General features: G+C 39.4%; 1 protein-coding gene across 3 annotated transcripts in view; it reads right to left on the bottom strand.

The window, feature by feature from the left end:
* The window catches only part of carhsp1 (calcium regulated heat stable protein 1), a 53643-nt gene that overhangs the window by 19672 nt on the left and 18501 nt on the right, over window positions 1-15470 (bottom strand). For 2 of the 3 annotated variants that reach the window (XM_039774081.1, XM_039774082.1), the window contains 2 exons: window positions 1819-1874; window positions 611-843 (listed from right to left, as the gene is read on the bottom strand). In XM_039774081.1, the coding sequence (XP_039630015.1) occupies window positions 611-795 (185 nt within the window). In that variant the 5' untranslated portion in view covers window positions 796-843; window positions 1819-1874. Of the gene's footprint in view, window positions 1-610; window positions 844-1818; window positions 1875-10033; window positions 10156-15470 lie in introns of those variants that run through there. The other variant, XM_039774083.1, reaches the window with a different exon arrangement.

The following is a 15470-nucleotide window of genomic DNA, read 5'->3' as shown; positions in this document are numbered from 1 at the left end:
TCATAATCCAGTGACGCTTTAGAGAGATTGTTAGAATAAATAAAATGCATAAAAAGACAAAATCCACATGCTATGAAAACAGTCATAAAAAGTTCTGAACCGTAATTCCTTGTGTTAATTTTACAACAGACTACCTATTAGGCTTCCAGGAATAAGGAAAAAAAAAGTAAGAAAAACTTGTAATCTTTTAATCCAAAAATAAAAGATGGTGGTTAATTTTGTATAATCCAATCTGGGAACCTGAAACACAGAAGAGTATGGTATAGTTACAGTATCAAATTTGTGGTGCATCAAGTTATGAGAACTGCAAATCATTGATAAATTAAGACAAACGGCTATCAGAAGAAAATTTGATGGGTTAGGTTTTGGGGTTCATAAACAACTCTTAATTGCAGCAAAATAAAGAGTAAAACGGCATAACAACAGACACAAGCCTTTTTTAGCTGTTGTCAATTACCACAACAAGGATGGCAACATTGTGATGTGAATTTCAAAAAAATTACCCAAAGTATCATCAAAGTGAACTATGTTTCACATTTTATGTAAGACACATAACTGTAGATCTTGAATTGGACCAGAAATGGGTATTTCAGCAATACTGTTAACTTACGCAGAGCAGGTTCTTGTGCGTCTTGTTGGGAGAGGGCTGGGAATGAGATAATCTCTCATGGGAGATAAAGAACGCTCCCTGTTGCGTCCTCCAGTCTCTGGCAAGTGCAAAGACCCTGGGGGTACTGGTGAAGATGGGGAACCAGGAGACAGTGGTGACGAGGGAGAGCGTGCCTCAGAGGACATGACGGATTGAGAGAAGTGTGGCTGAACCTATGAGAAAATTAAAAAGTCCTGGAGAGAGAGACAGAGAAAAAAAATATTATAGTAAAGTGTTACTACACAATCTGCATTGCACAAACTAAACTTATGACTTGCACCTTCATTCCTGCATGCATCATACCTTGCTTCATAAATTATTTTGGATAAAAGCATCTGCTAAATAAATAAGCAACAACAAATTTTCTAGAAAAACATTTTTATTCAGACAAATTCCATTATGATAAACATGTATATATTCTTTCCAATTTATAGAAAGTAAACACATGATGGCTTATCAAATCCTTGAATTAAATAATCAAAACAAGTAACGTGTATATACAAAATAATGCAAGCTCAATGGAAGTATTAACCACGGAATCTGTACTGATGCTAGGTGAAAGTGAATTACCTTTGTACATTATTTGGAATGCAAAAGTTTAAAATCACAGTTACAATCCCCATTAGAAAGGGTGTAGCAAAAGTATTAGGTAACAAAGGCTTTCAAAGGGTTTTTTTTTTATTACTTTACCTAACAACTATCAATTTGTTTTACATTTAAATATTATTTGTTCTAAAGTCTAAAATGCTCTGACCAAAATTGTCTAGATTTCAGCCTTTACATTAACAATAGCTGAAAGCTTCTAATATCCACTTTAAATATATTTTTTAATATTGGTACTGGTCTTTTGGTAGTGGAATAACCCAGCCACAGCAGTGAGCCTTGTTCTGGGTTTCCTTTTGATGATTATACACTTTAGTTAGAAGTCAGCCTATCAGTAATATCAATGAGAAACTGAGCAACAGTGACATGGGTTATTCCTGATCATAAGCATGGATGTGCTAAAACAGACTATGAGTAAAAGCCGACTCAGTGGAGGAAAATCTCCTTTAAGGGCGATTCCTATTTCATATTTTCATACGGTACACATTTAACTGAATTTAAAATGATATCAAAATAAAACAAAAACTTGAAAGAGGTTTATGTTCTTTTGAATTTCAAACCCCTACCTTTAACCAGTCTTTCCTTCTTGTCTGCTGAAGCCAGTCGTCAGATGTGAGGTAACCTAGTAGAAGACAATGAAGGATAACATTACAGCTTTGGCTCCCTCTGCTCCAATATCAGATAACACTGTTTCATTAAGTCAGGAAAGAGCACACAGTCAAGAAATTGTTTGTTTGTAAAGATTTAAAATAATAAATACATTCCATAGTTCGTATGACACCTGGATTAATTTTCATACTTATTTTTTACAACCACAAATTTCTAAAGCACAGTCACACTGATTTATAAGCAGTGCTTCTGCATTAACAGACAGTAATATATATTATCCACCACTTGTATTTTTTACCGTCCTAATGCCATGCTGCCACGTATTTGTCATTCTATATTCAAGGTTTAAATTTAAACAGTACAACAGTATTAAATGGCTAAGAGCTAGACTAGAAATCATAAAGACAATGCTTTTATTACCTACCACCACCTACAGTAAGAGTTACACAGCTTGATTTGGTATCACTTACAAAAGTGTGGAAACTAAACTGCTCAAAATATTAAAGGAACACTTTGAAAACACACCAGATCTCAATGGGGGAAAAAAAACCCTGCTGGATATCTATACTGATATGGACTGGTTAATGTGTTAGGAAGAAAAGGAAAACACATCATTTGATGGAAATGAAAATTATCAACCTACAGAGGGCTGAATTCAAAGACACCCCGAAAATCAAAGTGAAAAAATGATGCGGCAGGCTAGTCCATTTTGCCAAAATTTCATAATACTGTAGCAATTCAAAACCATACTCTGTATGGCCTTCATGTGCTTGTATGCATGCCTGACAACGTTGGGGGGGGTTGCTCCTAATGAGACGATGGATGGTGTCCTAAGGGATCTCCTCCCAGATTTGAACCAGGGCATCATGGAGCTCCTAGAGAGTCTGAGTTGCAACATGCCGGTGTCGGATGGACCAAAACATAATGTCCCAGAGGTGTTCTATTGGATTTAGGTCGGGCGAGCGCGGGGGCCACTTAATGGTATCAACTCCCTTCATCCTCCAGAAACTGCTTGCATACTCTCGCCACATGAGGCCGGGCATTGTTGTGCACCAGGAAGAACCCACTACCCACTGCACCAGAATAGGGTCTGACAATGGGTCCAAGGATTTCATCCCGATACCTAACGGCAGTCAAGGTGCCATTGTCTAGCATGAACAGGTCTGTGCGTCCTTCCATGGATATGCCTCCCCAGACCATCACTGACCCACCACCAAACCGGTCATGCTGAACGATGTTACAGGCAATATAGCGTTCTCCATGGCTTCTCCAGACCCTTTCACATCGGTCAGGTGTTCTGGGTGAACCCGCTCTCATCTGTGAGAAGCACAGGGCGCCAGTGGTGGACCTGCCAATTCTGGTATTCTATGGCAATTGCCAATCAACCTCCACGGTGCTTGGCTTTGAGCACAGGGCCCACTAGAGGATGTCGGGCCCTCAGGCCACCCTCATGAAGTCTGTTTGATTGTTTGGTCAGAGAAATTCACACCAGTGGCCTGCTGAAGGTCATTTTGTAGGGCTTTAGCGGTGCTCATCCTGTTCCTCCTTGCCCAAAGGAGCAGATACCAGTCCTGCTATTGGGTTAAGGACCTTCTATGGCCCTGTCCAGCTCTCCTAGAGTACCTGCCTGTCTCCTGGGAACCTCCTCCATGCCCCCGAGACTGTGCTGGGAGACACAGCAAACCTTCTGGTAATGGCACGCATTGATGTGCCATCCTGGAGAAGTTTGGCTACCTGTGCAACCTCTGTAGGGTTCAGATATCGTCTCATGCTACCAGTAGTGACACGGACCATAGCCAAATGCAAAATTAGTGAAAAAACAGAAAAGATGAGGAGGGAAAAATGTCAGTGGCCTCCACCTGTTAAACTATTCCCGTTTTCGGGGTCGTCTCATTGTTGTTTTATCCCGTCACATAGACTGTGTTTTTGCATATTAGTAGTTTTGCATGGGTTATTGGGGTGGGTTGTGTAAATAAGTGTATATTTGTCTGGGTAAATAGTTTAATATACAAAATTCTTGTTGAATAATTAATGTCACTGTGGAGTTTCTCTCGTTTTAGGGAAAGAGAAGAGGTGCTGGTCAAATCAGGATGGGTGGTGCCCTGGCTTCCCCATTTAAAACAAATGAAATGTTTATTTTTTAATAGCATGAATATGAGAACCTCAGGGCTGCTACAACTGCAGTATGTTGGTTTTTGTCCATCTTCACCAATTTTATTTCACACCCAAAAGATATACATATTAGGTCAACTAGCAATTGTAAACTGTTCCTGTGGCTTGGCACCCCTATTTCAAAAAGAACATGGGGACATAGTTGTAAACTTAAGGGCAGATTTTGTAGAGAACCACAGACACATGGAATAAATGACCTAGTAGTGTGATGGAGAGCACAAGCTTGTTGGACTGAATGGCTTATTCTTGTCACAACATTTCTAACATACTTAGAGATTGGTTCTCTCTTTGCACCCAGTATTGACAGGATAGACATCAGCTTCTCAGAAGTACTTAATTGCATTAGTTAAGTGAGCTAAAAAATGGATGCAAGAGGGTTTAAAAAAAAAAAAAAAAACCCTTCAGCACAGCAAACCACTAGTGGCACATATAGTATTCACCTTTTGTTCATACTTGCTGCTTAATGCTTAATTATTGCAGAGTGAATTTTATATTTTATACATTATCTTTAGTAATTCTAGGTTTCTAATATACAGTTTTACATTCTTATTGCAGCTAAACATCTCCATTTGCAAGATGAAAATCAATGCAAACTATGATGTGTAAAAAGAAAATCTGGAAAGTTAGCTAATTACCATCATTTGGTGTTAAATGGGAAGAGACAAAAATGTCATATGATAAAATAAAGCTTGAGCGTTACTTCTAACACACATACTATATATTTCGAATTGGTGAAGGAACACTCAACTCCAGGTGTATCAGATCAGTGTAAATAGATATACAGTATCCTTATATAGAATTGATACTATCCGAATGTATGGTGTTCGCGTCAATACCTCAACTCAATACAAGTTAGAACCATGCAATGGGACTCTGCCTCTGTAGTTAGAACATAACGTGGCAAACGCGGACGCAGTATTGCATGATTGGCTAAGAATGTTCGAATGCTTCAGTGACGGCTCTGGACGGCCGAGTATAGTAAGTCGGTGTTGGTTCGAGCAGATAACAGTAAGTTCGGTTGGTTTTTGGAACGTTGGTTTAGTGGGGCGTACTTTCCAGGACGAACATTGTCGACTGACTTAAACCCTTTGACAGCTCCGGAACCATAAGTAAATTTAAAACGTATCGCCATTTGCTTGGTACGTCGAAATCTATCTTTGGGCAGTTCGGTTTTGGCATCCGTCCTTCTGACATCTATTGGCAAACTGAGTAATGACGGCTGGGTATTAACAATGGTCATTGTTTAACTTTTAGCCGATCTCAGATCTAAAATAACCACGCCAACATAATTATTACTCCGACTCTGATTAGAGTCATAAAATACAGTTTGTTTTGAAAATTGGTTTGCCAGAAAAAAATCAAATGAGGTGCACCGAAGAGCTGAGTTCACGTCTCGCAGCCTCAGGTGGCGAAGCAGCAGTCTCTCCATGGTCTTCATCACATGTGACGTCAGCGACAGGCCGGAAGTCGTTCAGCTCACTAGGACGTGGTACCTTTGGGACTGGGGTGATGCAAGATGTTTTCAAAAGCCTCTGGACTCTCCCCTGTTCCAGGCTCAGGTTGAAGATATGCTGTAGAGGACTCCCCTGTTCCAGGCTCAGGCTGAAGATATGCTGTAGAGGACTCCCCAGCTCCAACACACAGGCCTTCAGCAGTCGTGGCAATATTCCATCTGGACTCTCTGCTTTGCTGGCACAAAGTCTCCTCAGCTTTCTGCTTAGCTGGGCTGCTGTAATTGTGGGTTGGGGGAAACTCTTCTATGCTGGTATCAGCAGAAGAATGGGTGGAGGGTGCAGTACTCCAAGGTGAGAGTGGGTTAGGGTGGTCAAACCTGTTGAAGAAGTCATTCATCTGTTTTGTTCTCTCCACATCTCTCTCAATAGAGGCACCCCGCTTTGAGCTGCAGCCAGTGAAGATCCTCATCCCATCCCACACTTCCTTCATGCTGTTATTTTGCAACTTTTGCTCCAGCTTTTTCCTGTACTGTTCATTCGCCGCCCTGAGCTGGAGTTCCTTCTGCACGCGCTTGATCTCATGCTGATCACCGCCTTTAAAAGCTCTTTTCTTCTGGTTCAAAAGGCCCTTGATGTCACTTGTAATCCATGGCTTGTTGTTAGCATAGCAGTGTGCTGTTCTTACTGGAACTACAATGTCCATACAGAAGTTGATGTAGTCAGTAGTGCAGTCAACAACCTCCTCAATGTTCTCACTATAAGATCCCTGCAGGGTATCCCAGTCAGTAGTTCCAAAGCAGTCTCTCAGAGCCTGCTCTGCCTCAGGGGACCATTTCCTGAATGAGCGTGTGGTTGTAGGTAGCGCCTTGACTCTTGGTTTGTAGTGAGGCTGAAGCAGAACCAGGTTATGATCTGCTTTCCCAAGTGCAGGCAACGGGGTGGCGTTGTATGTGTCTTTAACGTTTGCATACAGTAGGTTGACTGTCCTATTTCCCCGGGTGTTACAATCCACATACTGGGAGAAGGCAGGTAATGTTTTGTCCAATGTCACATGGTTAAAGTCTCCAGCGATTAGCACAAGCGCCTGAGGTTGCTGTGTTTGTAACTTAGCAACCTCAGAATGGATGATGTCACCCGCTATCTCCTCGTTCGCCCGAGGAGGGATGTAAACAACAACAACAACAACAACGACGTGTCCAAACTCTCTGGGCAAGTAATAGGGACGCAAACTTACGGCCCCTGAAGCAAGTGGAGTTTAAACAGGAAGCTCTTCATTACATCAGCCGAAAAGGTCTATTTTAAGCACATATCAGTGCCATGATAACAAAATCATTTCAAGGACTTAAAAAAACAATTATTTGCAGAGAAAGTATGGATTTCACAAACGTAGAATTTGTAACCCGATTCGATTGGGCTCCCAGTCACTAATTAAATAAAATTGCCAAATCTGCTTTATCCAATTTAGGATAGGGCTCATTACAGGAGAGCTGGGCACAAAGGAGGAAACTTCTATGGACAGCACAACCAGTACATCATAGGGCCAAGTCACAGAATGTCATGTATCTTTTGGAATGTTGGTGCAAAACTATGCACTCATGGGGGAAGGGATCCATGCACACACAAGAACATGCAAAACACCCCATGTTCAAGGGTTTTGGATATATTTAGGTTTCTGAATCCCTAAAGCAGCACAACTGAACACTATGCAGTTTTTTTTTTGTTTTTTTTTTTAAGAAATAACTGAAAGATTTGCTGAGAAGTACTGTAGAATACTAAAACAGCAAAGCAAGTCAAAGGTTTACTCTAAACAAAAATTGCCTTCATAGACTACGCTTATCTGCCAGCAAATTAGAAGTCTCACCCTCAAGGGTGCCAAAATAATACATGAAGTGAGAATTTACCTTGCCTATCCAAGGTACAACAAATTAATATTGGAAACAGGAGAGAAACAGCCTGCACAGTGGTAACAAGGCATGATGGATCCATGTTCTCATTCTGTTTACGCCAAATTCTGACTCTACCATTTGAATGTCTCAACAGAAATCGAGACTCATCAGACCAGGCAACATTTTTCCAGTCTTCAACTGTCCAATTTTGGTGAGCTCATGCAAATTGTGGCCTCTTTTTCCTATTTGTAGTGGAGATGAGTGATACCCGGTGGGGTCTTCTGCTGTTGTAGCCCATCTGCCTCAAGGTTGTGCGTGTTGTGGCTTCACAAATGCTTTGCTGCATACCTCGGTTGTAACGAGTGGTAATTTCAGTCAAAGTTGCTCTTCTATCAGCTTGAATCAGTCGGCCCATTCTCCTCTGACCTCTAGCATCAACAAGGCATTTTCGCCCACAGGTCTGCCGCATACTGGATGTTTTCCCTTTTCACACCATTCTTTGTAAACCCTAGAAATGGTTGTGCGTGAAAATCCCAGTAACTGAGCAGATTGTAAAATACTCAGAGCGGCCATGTCACGCTCAAAATTGCTTGAATCAACTTTCTTTCCCATTCTGACATTCAGTTTGGAGTTCAGGAGATTGTCTTGACCAGGACCACACCCCTAAATGCATTGAAGCAACTACCATGTGATTGGTTGATTAGATAATTGCATTAACGAGAAATTGAACAGGTGTTCCTAATAATCCTTTAGGTGAGTGTATATATATATATGAGAGAGAGAGAGAGAGAGAGTGAGAGAGAGTGAGAGTGAGAGTGAGAGTGAGAGTGAGTGTGTGTGTGTGTGTGTGTAGTAATGTATGGGAACATAAACTGTGTGATAATGGAGTGCTACACCAATCACCAACAGATTATATTTAGCCCAAACATACAATCACTAAAGGAACCATTCCATTATTAGATTTGCATTTGCTTAGTTTTGGGAACTGACCATACATAAAAAGGAGTTAAAAACAAAGCACAAAACTGGAAGGTCTTACTCTATCTATTCCCACTAAAATGTGGCAGAACAAGACAAAAACATATACCAATGTAACACCCAGGACCAAACAATTGGCCAATCTAGTGATATTAAATATCCTGCAAAGTCATCAAAAAGACCAACTTGAGAACACAGCTGACAGTAACTAATCTTGACATCATACTGGTGTGATATTTGACCCTACAACATATCAATTTTTCAAAAGGTCATAGGAAACAGAAGGGTCACAAGTCAATACAGTTCACAAGAAGGACATATAAAGCCCAAGCATTTTACGATCTAATGAAGTGTAACTGATGCACATTAATCCTATTTTCTCCGAGACAGTTCACTATTTACTTATTCTACTACATTACCGCTCTGCCTATGTCTCCATTTTTCAGCAATGCAGCAAATTCCTTAGATGCCTTTGGGCATACAACATTAATGTACTGAACAAAAAAAAGGTAATTTTGGTACATTCATCTCAGTATAAAAATAGTGATAAATTAAGAATACAAATACCAACAGGGTAAATGTATATATACCTAAAGCCAATCCTCATGTATACCATGAACCATCACAGACATATACTGTAATCCATTACTAAACTTTTTGGTACACTGTATTAATACCCAAGGTAAAACCGTCTTTTTACGTGACTTTTGGAGGTGAGAGCTCAGGGTCAGCCATTGTAGAGCAACCCTGGAGAAACTTTCAGCTAAAGGACCTTGCACAAGGGCCCAACAGAGTAGGATTATATTTTTCTTAAGGCTTAATGAAGAAAAATCAATAATAAAACAATTTTTGACTTTCAGAACAGACGAAATGTGTCAAATACAAGGTGCAGGGCTTGTGTTAACTGTCACAGCTAGGAATAATACAACAGATTTGTTCCATCCAAAGACCTAGTCTTATCTTAAGTAAATATGAATTTTGAATGGATTTAAGAATATAAAAACAAATAGCCCTATAGGTACAAGGAAATAAATTGCCTATGCCATTATCTTTTAGATTACCGTTGGTCACACAGTTATAGACCAAACCAGGCTAATCAAATGCATTTCAACCACAGTACTCGTCCCTCAGGCAGGAGTATGGGCAATATCCCCTTCAGAATAATAGAAGCATTTATTAAAAAAATAATAATAAAGTATGTGCCAAGTAATGCTGCTCTCTTGCTCAAAATTGTATCATCAAGAAAAAAAAAAAAAAAGCAAAAAGAATATGTCTGGAATATCCAAAGAAGTAAGTTTATCACTATATATATACTGTACCTCCAACACCCAATTCTAGAACTTTATTAAATGTGGAAGAGCTCAAACAATGAAAACATTTACTACACAGAGAAAGAACAAAAGTTGCTTTAATGTAAAATGTTCGCATCATGCAAGGTTTTTATTACTATCATTTAATTTGCAGTTCATGCTAAGGAAAATAAATTTTGATTTTAATTGTGTTTAAACAAAAGGCAGCTGAAGCTTATCCCAACACTCACTGGGCACAAGGCAGGAACAGTCCCTGGACTGACGCCCATTTGGGAGTGGGAAAGCACTAGGACCAATTTAGCAACGCCAAGTTATCTGATCTGCATGTCTTTGGATGGTTAGAGGAAACTGGAGCACCTGGAGAAAACTCACAGAAACACAGGAGAAAACACAAACTTCAAGCTGGGAGCACCCACGGCATGACCCCTGACCTCCTTACTGCCAGGTAGTACCACTGCCACTGCTCCAACAAAGCATCCGTTGAATATAAATATCTGATGGGAAAAAAAAAAAACATCCAATCAGCAGTTATTTTCTGGCTAAATATACTGGAGAAAATAACCAATAAAGAAGTAAGCAACAAGTCTGTCTACAGCACCAAGATATGTGCAACTCCCGTAAAGGAATTAAATAAATTGATACAACTTTGAAAAACTCTTGTTTTTTATTATTAATACTTTTGTATGTGCACTTTAATTACTAAAAAATGTCTGAAACAGTTTCTACCATCATTTCAAATCCATTGCACATATTCCCAGCTCCCAAACTTGTGCTTCTGTAGAGCTATAGTCAAACATATTACTAATATTCCAATAAGGAAAAAAAATAATTGTATACAGTTTACCAAACATCAGCAAAGCCTCAAATGAAAAATCAGTCATTATCATCAAGTGAGGCAATGAATCAGATTAAACAATTCCTGTTTATTCTTTTGATATAGCAACTTTCTCTTCATCAGTATCAAGAGGAGCCTGAGTAAATACTGGGCAGAAATACCGTATTATTGAATACATGTTTTTATCTTTAACAAGATAAAAAGAGAAGAGACATGGTTAAACAGCAAGACTACATAAAATAGGTTGGAAATTATCTAACAAAACTGTGTATTCTATACAAAAAATGTGCACTCTCCATCAAATTTATTTCTTAGCCCATTTAGTACACCACAGGATGACGGGAAGCTAAGCAGCACTGGGCACAAAGCAGGAATCATACCTAGGTTGGGTGCTAGTTCACCGTAAATTGCACATTTCTCTATGTGAACAATGCATGGCCAGCAATCAAAACTGGACCCATGAAGCAGTTAACCAGCAGCACAAAATGGTAAGAAGTTATTTTTGATATACACACAATGAACACAAGTGCTCTGGCAGAACGATTTGTTGTGTTATTTCTTATTTCTGCTCTTTTCAAAATACACAATGCAATATTTTTAACTAACATTATCCATTTCTAATTTTAAATGGGTAAAGGGACCAAATATTGAAATGCTATTTTCTAAACCAGTGCATCAATAATTAAATAGAAAGGTGGTAACAATCAAGGCACAAAATTTAAAATTATTTTATACAATAAAAAAGCACATTCCAGTTAGCAGTCACAATGTGAATTTATCACAAAGAATTAGCTACAGAGAGCTTTTACTGTTTCTTGTGAAAGTGTTACAAGGATTTTCTATTCAAAGTGCAATTTTAATTTTCTTCCAGAAGACAGAAAGGCACAAACAAAGAGTACAGTGAGAAATGCGAGTAGTTAACAGGGTACTCGCGTCATCTTGGGAAGTGATTGAGAAAAATGCAGGAATTTAATGCACACTTACAAAAAAATTGACCTTTTGCACATTAAAATTGTTAGCTTTAGATTTTGTGCTTTGTGGTTACATTACCATTGTTGTTAAGGAACTTGTAAATAATTGTAAATGTAATGCATGTTATGTGACAAATGAAAATGGGAAATGTGATATTATGTTGGTGTATTCATATCTTGAAGATACTATATTTGAGTATTGCCTTGTTTTTGATGTGTGTGTGTGTGTAATAAATGACCCTATATTTCAAGGACATGGCTCAGAGTGCTGTGCAAGTTGAAGCAAGAAGAAAGACGGAAAAAATAACCTGCTGTTGAACATATTTCAATAGTACATTGTTAACAAGCATTTTGAAGGATAAAGAGGTGCACCAGTGTGCACAATTAATCATTATTTAATCAATAAATGCATATGATTTTTTTTTTTTTTTAAAAAACAGAAGAGTATTTCAGTCTGACAAAATACAGTATGTTCACATAAGTAACTATCTGCTGAAACCATCCAAATTCCTTACTATAAACTGACGGTCATACCCATATTCAGTTTAACATATTGTATGAGAGGTATGTCCAGACTACAACAATTAACACTGTACCAACATATGGGCAGGCACCACATTTACACATGCTGTGAAGGCTTGCTCCATACAGGTACCCTTTATTTATATGAGTATGTGGTCCTTCTTCGTTTGTATTTTGTTCTGCTACATACAGTATACATTTCATTTATACTATAAAAAAAAAATAATAATCTTTGCTCAATTGTCGCTGGGCCAATTTTTCAAATATGTATTTCTTACTACAATCTTGCGTTATTTGCAGAAGTCTGAAGTCAGTCTCACAATTGCACAGCCCAATACATTTAAGTTTTAAACAGGGTTATAAAAGGTCTTATTAATCTCTCTACCCTAAATACGTTGACACCAACACTGACAGCTACAATTTGGTTGGTATATGCCAAAATAGCCTTTCGTATAATGTGAGAAGTGGCGAAAGATGTGTGTAATTTGCATATTTCTTTTAAGAAACAGAATGCTGTTAACAATGTTTTCTCTGATTTACTCTGTCAGAAGACAATGTAATTTTCCATAGGAAAAAGTCCCCATTAAGCCTTGTTAACCCTTCCAGCCAAAGCATAGCCAAATTCTGCAACCTAGAATTAATTTTAAAGATAGACATCTATGTATAAAAAAATATATTGGGGGTGGTTGGTTAAAAGTGACAAAGACAATTAAAACAGTTGTCCTGCACTGAGTAAAGCTGGTAAATGAGACTATCAAACAATGTTCTGAAAATTCATGAGTCAAACTGTATGAGATGATATATAGAATACATAGTAAAAAAAAAAAAAAAAAGGACAGTATCTTTAAAAATATCAATGCAAGAAAGGCAGCTTTCTAATGCACAAGAAAATTGCTTAATTTACTCCTAGGTCCAAGCACCATATAAAATAACATTATGTAGCGCTCGGATTAAAACCATCCCTCTCTCACTTTTCTGCCTCTCCTAGATCCAGGCTACAGGGACAAAAGTCTAAGCAAAGATACCCAGACATCCCTCTACCCCTGTCACATCCTCCAGGGGGATACAGAGACATTCACAGGCCAGCCAAGAGATAAATTTTCTCCTGCTCCGGCTCATTCGAATGCAGATGAACTACAGCTGTATATCTTTACTAAGTCCACCAAACACCTATAGACTAGATGGGAATACTCTCAGGAACCCAGTTTAAAACCTATTTTAAAAATACTAAATTCTAACAGGTAGTTGCAAAATATGGTATGCTTAAACATGATTCCATGGTATGCAATTGCATTTGCAAACTTTTCCCTTGGGTAACAGAGATGACAAACTTTGTTTCAAGTTTTGCTTGGATGAACACCTTAACTGGTTCTCAGCAAATCTCAGGAAACAAAGTCACTTAGATCAGGCTGAGTATGACTACTCTAATAAAAGGAATCAGTTATTTGCTTTCACACTGTACAGGTTTACAAAGCACAAAAAGGTACAGTAACAAAATTCTGGATATTTTGTAAGTCAGTGCTTCCCAAGCTCAATCCTCAGGGCCCACTGTAACTGAAGGTTTATGTTCCACCCAGAAAGTCAATTTACCCCTAGCTGATTGTTTAATTAGGTGTTCATTTTACTTCTCATCTTACAAAGAATTCAGTAAAGCAAAGTAGTAAGTAATTAACATTTAGATGTACTTTAGAAGTACAGGTAGTCCCGAAGTTACGGACATCCGACATACAACTTATGAACGGGGCCGCGGCTGCTCCTTCATCTGTCTGGGGGACGTGACGTAGGCTCCTCAGTAACTTCCGCTCCATCATCTTCGGCCTAGAGACGCTGCAAGCGGTGACTGAAGGGGGCGATTTTGGTGGTTGCGCAGTGTAGTGTCCCTCGAGCGGCTCTGGTTGATGAATGGCGCGGTAGGAGCCGCACCCCATTCATTCTCAGTGGGCGGCTGGGTGTGCGGCAAGTGGTGACCCAGGGTCCATAGTCGCCGGGGCCACAGCTACCACTCGTGTGCAGGAAGGATGCTTGATGGGGCGGTTCGCTGCCCGCCCACCACGCCACTGCCGCAGCAACTGCTCCTGACTGCCCCATTCATTCTCGGTGGGTGGCTGGTGATGCTGCAAGCGGTGACCCGGTTGTGGCTGAACGGAGGCCATTGAGGGTGAATGGGGCGGCGGGGGGCAGCATTGTAGTGTGCCTCGGGTGGCTGCCTGTTGAATGGGGGTGGTGGTGGGCAATTCACTACCCGCCTTTAGCCACACCCTGTTCGTTCTCAGTGGGCGGATGCTGCAGGCAGCATACTGTATGCAAGTGGAGGTGACTGTGTGGTGGGCGGGTCGTGAACCGCCCCTCGCTGGCCCCATTCATTCTCAATAGCAAGCCTACTTGTACCGTTACGTACATAGCAGGAAGTCATCTCTCATCAGTACACCAGACGTGCTGACGACGGGTGCCTTCCTGCTGTGATAGCGTGTACAATGCTGTGCAGAAGAGCTCATCTTAACCTTTTGTCTTCACCCTTCACCTCTTCTCTGAAACACAAATCAGATGCAAGTGCTGGTGACACAGTAAAGAAGAGAAAAAACATCACTATGGAAAATAAAGTAGAAATAATAAAAATGTCAGAGAGAGGTGAAACTCCATCATTCATTGGCAGAGCACTTGGTTACAGTCGGTCAACTATAGCATTTATTAAAATAATGTACCTGTTCTGACTTACATACAAATTCAACATAAGAAGAAACCTACAGTCCCTTTCTCGTATGTAACCCAGGGACTGCCGATATTGCATTTTGCCACAACTTTACATGCATAACTCTCTTTTGTCGATGTGCAATTAATTCTCCGCTTTTCCTGTAGAGTTTGCATCCTTATGTATACCCTAATAATGACAATTAACAATAAATGCAGTAGATACTGGCAAATAACACTGAATGTTGAAAGGCTGCAGCTACCCACTTAAGGCTTGTAAGTGCTGGCATATCCATTTGCATGCTCAGTAAAGATTAGCTCAAATAACCAAAAAGACTGGAAAATTAATTGAAAATCACAATGATGGTGAAAACACCCTGAGCATCAAAAAAACAAAATAAATAAATTCACTTTTAATCCATAATCCAATAAAAATTAGTAAGCCAAGTTTTTGTTTGGACAACAATTCTGCAGACACAGAGGTCCTTCAGGACTAAATGTGAGATCTACTGCTGTAAGGGACCTGGCACTTCAGCATGACAAAATGGGTCAAAAATAACCTCAGTATCAGCAATCATCACCTGACAAAATAGCGCATTATCAATCTACCATATACTTATGCTAATATAAATCCAAACAGGAGTAGTATGAAGATTGGAAAAAACACAAAGCTTAGATCTCAGAAATCGCACTCATTTCAAATACAACCAAAAGCTAAGTAATGTCTCAGATTACAAAACAATATTATTACAATACTACAATGACTGAAATTAAAAAATAGCACAGACTAACA

Source organism: Polypterus senegalus, chromosome 13, assembly GCF_016835505.1.
Source record: "Polypterus senegalus isolate Bchr_013 chromosome 13, ASM1683550v1, whole genome shotgun sequence".
NCBI classification, from domain to species: domain Eukaryota; kingdom Metazoa; phylum Chordata; class Cladistia; order Polypteriformes; family Polypteridae; genus Polypterus; species Polypterus senegalus.
The sequence above is the reverse complement of the archived record's forward strand: the minus strand, read 5'-3'. Positions and strand labels throughout refer to the sequence as shown.